This window comes from Vanessa cardui, chromosome 6 (genome assembly GCF_905220365.1).
Source record: "Vanessa cardui chromosome 6, ilVanCard2.1, whole genome shotgun sequence".
NCBI classification, from domain to species: Eukaryota; Metazoa; Arthropoda; class Insecta; order Lepidoptera; family Nymphalidae; genus Vanessa; species Vanessa cardui.
In genome coordinates, this window is record NC_061128.1 from 9,989,228 (window position 1) to 9,993,865 (window position 4,638).

General features: G+C 32.7%; 1 protein-coding gene across 1 annotated transcript; it reads right to left on the minus strand.

Annotated features, from left to right (window-relative positions):
• Positions 1–926: 926 nt before the first annotated feature.
• LOC124530717 lies at positions 927–2,905 on the minus strand. The gene is made up of 2 exons (XM_047104973.1): positions 2,774–2,905; positions 927–2,411 (listed from the first exon to the last, which is right to left on the minus strand). Exon 2 carries the CDS (start codon positions 2,409–2,411, stop codon positions 1,497–1,499), a length of 915 nt encoding a protein of 304 aa, XP_046960929.1. The 5' UTR covers positions 2,774–2,905; the 3' UTR covers positions 927–1,496.
• Between the last annotated feature and the right edge of the window lie 1,733 nt (positions 2,906–4,638).

Consider the following 4,638-nt stretch of genomic DNA (forward strand, 5'->3'; position numbering starts at 1 on the left):
CACATCTTAACACGGATAAATATATTCTAAATAGTGTAAGAGTAATTACTGTATTCTTCGTACTTTTGTTATTGGTATCCACGTGTATAAAATATTATATAATTCGTCGCTATGTATTGTTCTAATAATCAAATATATGTATTTGGCGGACAGAAGTGAAATAGATTAAAAAGACAAGAATTTAAAACAATTTACTAACAAACCAAAAATTGTTCTAATAATCACCAAATCGTACATATTGAAGGAAACTACTTACTCAATTAAGCTTAGAAGTCCAAAATAAAATACAATAAACACTTTAACAAATAATAAGTCGCACCAATATCGACCTTACAATCCGCGTCCATAAAGAAAAAAATAATGGCGGTTTAATTCAGTTTCGCGCGCTTTTGTTTTTTTTTTTTTTATTATTTGTTCTGGCCAGTTGTATAGACTATGGATAAAGGAATCCTTAATTTTTCATTTTTTTTTATAAACGTTACGTTTAGTTATAAATAAATTATTTCAAATAATAACAATTTAGATAGTCCTCTGGAATACCGTCATGGCTATATTTATATTTAAAAAATAAAAAATATGAAAATGTACTGCCATCAGATCAAGTATGTAGTCACCTTTCTCCATACATACTGATGCTACTTGGAGGAAATATAAATATCACTCACCCTGATAAAAAAAAATGGTATAATGTATGTGATGTTGTCTCATATTTATTTATTTATTTATTTATTTATTGCATTGTTTTTTTTTTCTAAATCAATTTTTCCGTTGAACTGGTACCCACGTATTGTATTTTTTTAATGTTTTTGATTTAGATTAGAAAAGCATAAGCACTTTATGACTGTAGCTTAAAATAATAATAGTTTCTTGCTTAATAATAGCTTATATATATAACCCCATTTAGTAGGTAAATAAATTAACATAAATACACTTGTGACATACATATATTACTGTCTAAATCATAAAATAAGGGTAAGTGAGCCAGTGTAACTACAGGCATAATACATAATAGTTCGGTTGGTGGCTTACAGACGATGAAACGGTAAAAAAATTATATGGCGCTAATAGCACGTCTATATTTGCTGTTGACAACTTAGGATCAGATGACCCATTGGCTAGCCGGCCTGTTGAATAAAGATAGTTTTTTGATTGAATAAGTAACTGATATACCGTAATATAATTGTTACAAAAAAAGTTATGATAAAAAAAATGGTATGATTATTAATTCTTGATATCACTAATGAGTTATCATAAAATTATTAAGACGAGAAAATTGCAACTAATTTATTTTTTGAAGTTACATTTAAAGCTATTTAAGGCTTGTCTTAAAAGTAAAAAACTAATCACTAATATAAAACTATATTAAAATTTATATTAAAACTGAGGATACCAGTAAATCGCACGTATTAAAATAATCAATCTCCGAATCTATAGATTATTATTTAAATCTCTTTTCATAATGACATATTTTAATTTTTAGTTGACTTGATTCGTATTCAAATTGTAAACCTTATTTGTAAGACATCGTATTTTCGATCTGATCGTTTTTTATCTTCCTTCTCTTTTGACGAAGACGTTTCACACATCATCATGTCTTCATCAACTTGTGGATTCTTAATATTTACGTTTTGTTTCACATTCACTGGTAAGTTCTTCCTGTTGTCCGTTGCTTGCATTCGCGCGTCGTTTCTTTCAACTTTAATCTCTTGATTAATATTAAAAATATTTTGAGGTATCATTGTGTTGTTGTTGTTTCGTCTCCTCTCGAGTCTAATGTCACTTTCTCTGTGCATAACAGATCCTCTGAAATTAACAATGACGGTCGGTTTTACGACAGTCTGAGACTCTCGATTACCTATTTGGCTTTGACCAGCCATTGTGTTCATAAACGGCTTATCCATTATCGAGTCAGGTTGTGTGGCGTCTTCTTCACTTTTATTAATTGTTAACGTATTTTTGTTTTTGCTAACGGGTGGCCTCGGTCGTTTTTGTTTCTTTGGTTTCTGCGTGGTAGGATTTATTTCGCTAAATTCACCGGGTGTATTTACGTATAGCACTATTTCTTCCTTGGGATTCTCGGCGTTATCAAAACTATCGTTACTCATAAGGCTTTTCGGAAAACGATATTTCATTGGAGGCATTTCTATTCTATCGTTTCGTCGTGGCATGAAATCGAGATCGTTAGGTAATTGAAGAGATTCGTTTTCAATCCCATATTTGTCATAGTTTGGTCCTAAATTATTTTCGTCACTTAAATTGATATCTTCTGGTATTTGAGCTCGCATTCGAAGTGATTGTATGACGTCATTGAATATAGACCGCTTTTCAACTGTTTTAGAAATTTCTCGAACCTTTGGTGGACGTGCGGTAACTATGATCATAAGATACGTCACACATATGAAACACTGCATCTGAAATTTGGGATAACACTAAATTAAGACAAGAAATAATTTAGATTTTATATATTAAAATAAATGTTGATCGAGTTACATAAGTCGCAATAGTAATATTATAAGGACGCTATCCAAATGAATATTTCTTAGACTCAGAACAAAATGAAATAAAATTTGAAAAGATTATTTTTATGTTAACTGCCATTTAAAAAATTATCACGAATTACACATGCGCCATCATGTTGTTTTTATCAAACAACATATGTTACAAAACTACCTAACTAGCTGGAAGTCACCACTTATTTATTTCATAATTTTTAATTATAGGAATTAAAAGTTCTTATACTTCTAGAACACTTAGTTATAAAGATAAAACTTACCTTGAGTTGTCCGTGCTGAGTTCGAGATCTGACTGCTGTCTAGTCTAGTATGGAGTTCTGTGGACGCAAAGGGTTGATTGAACCTAAGTGAACTAGCCAGGTGTGCGCAACCGCACTAATGATGTAAAACCTTATAAATCTTTATTTATAATATTTTTTACTCGGTAATTGTGCTAAGAAAATATTTTGTTCTATCTTATTATTCTTTTCGACTTTTACGTTGACTATCGACTACCTATTGACAATTTGTGTTCTCGAAACAATATCGACCGAATTTTTTTTGAAGCCAATATTGGACATCGTTTCCCATTTTCCATAAAAATCTATGAATACAAATCTTCTTCCCTCATCCCAATTATATTTGGGGTCGGCGCAGCATGTCTACTTCTTCCATACTTCTTTGTCGGGCGTCATTACACAAGTAACATTCTTTTTAACCATATCGTCTTTCACACAATCCATTCATCGTTTTCTTGGTCGTCCCCTACCTCTAGATCCATCCACATCCATGCTCAAGACCTTCCTTGAAATATGGTGCTCATTCCTACGGTTGGTGGTGGTGGCGTTATAGTAAAGTATTAAAATTTTTAATAAAACCTTTCATTACTGCAAGAATGATACTTAATATTACAAGCCTTGAACGAAATATCATAAGTATGTTAAATTTAATCATGGTGTTATTTTAAAACTATGTGGAGCTCCGATTGGAACGGCGATAAAACTTTCTCAAAATACTTGATCAAAATTCGCATAAAATGTGATTAATGTAAGGGAAAAGCGTAAGCATATGAAATAACAGCGATGCAGGACGCATTTTAAATTATCTGTACTATAATAATATGGTAAAGGGGTACAAATAAAAATGTGTTATTAAATGTCTGGATTTCGTATGCACGCATTTAATGTGCGTGTGTGTACAAATGAGTCGAGATGGCCCAGTGGTTAGAATTGTGCATCTTAACCGATGATTGCGGGTTCAAACCCAAGCAAGCACCGCTGATTCATGTGCTTAATTTGTCTTTATAATTTATCTCGTGCTCAGCGGTGAAGGAAAACATCGTGAGGAAACCTGCATGTGACAAATTTCATAGAAATTCTGCCACATGTGTATTCCACCAACCCGCATTGGAACAGCGTGGTGGAATATGTTCCAAACCTTCTCCTCAAAGGGAGAGGAGGCCTTTAGCCCAGCTGTGGGAATTTACAGACTGTTGTTGTGTGTACAAATAATTAGAACAATGACATGAAATACTGTTTTTGACTAATTCTTTCATAATAAATAAAATATAATTTTGCTTTGAAACCGTGCAAACAAAACGCGTTTTTATTAATCGAGCCTTTTCTCAGCAGACATACTGTTACCGCTTCTGCGTACGGTTGTTTGTTTCTTTAGGCCCGTCTGAAGGACGTACAAGGTATCAAACCATACTATCTTACATAGTGCCAACTGTTTTAGTATTATAAAGAAACAATGAAGTCCGAATTTATTAACAATATCTTATACAAACAATTCTAACCTAACCTAATCTTGGGACTTAAGTTGTTGTCTCGTGTGGCTCTAGCACCACACACTCCTCCCTTAAACTGGAATACAACAAAACTATGCATTGTTATTTGGCAGTAAAATATGTGATGTATTGTGCGTTAGACGGGTTTTAAACCCTACCTCCAAGTGAACCATACATAGCCGTAATTAGTGAAAGTTTGAAGTACCGACTCAATCCCACATATTCTACACGAGCTCATAAATGTTTTGCTCCTCTGATTTAATAGCAACCTGTCTTGCTCAGTCGGGAACTATACAAACCCGGAACATATTCCAGCAAAGTAAATTATTATTCAAGCTGTGAATTGAACCTTAGTAC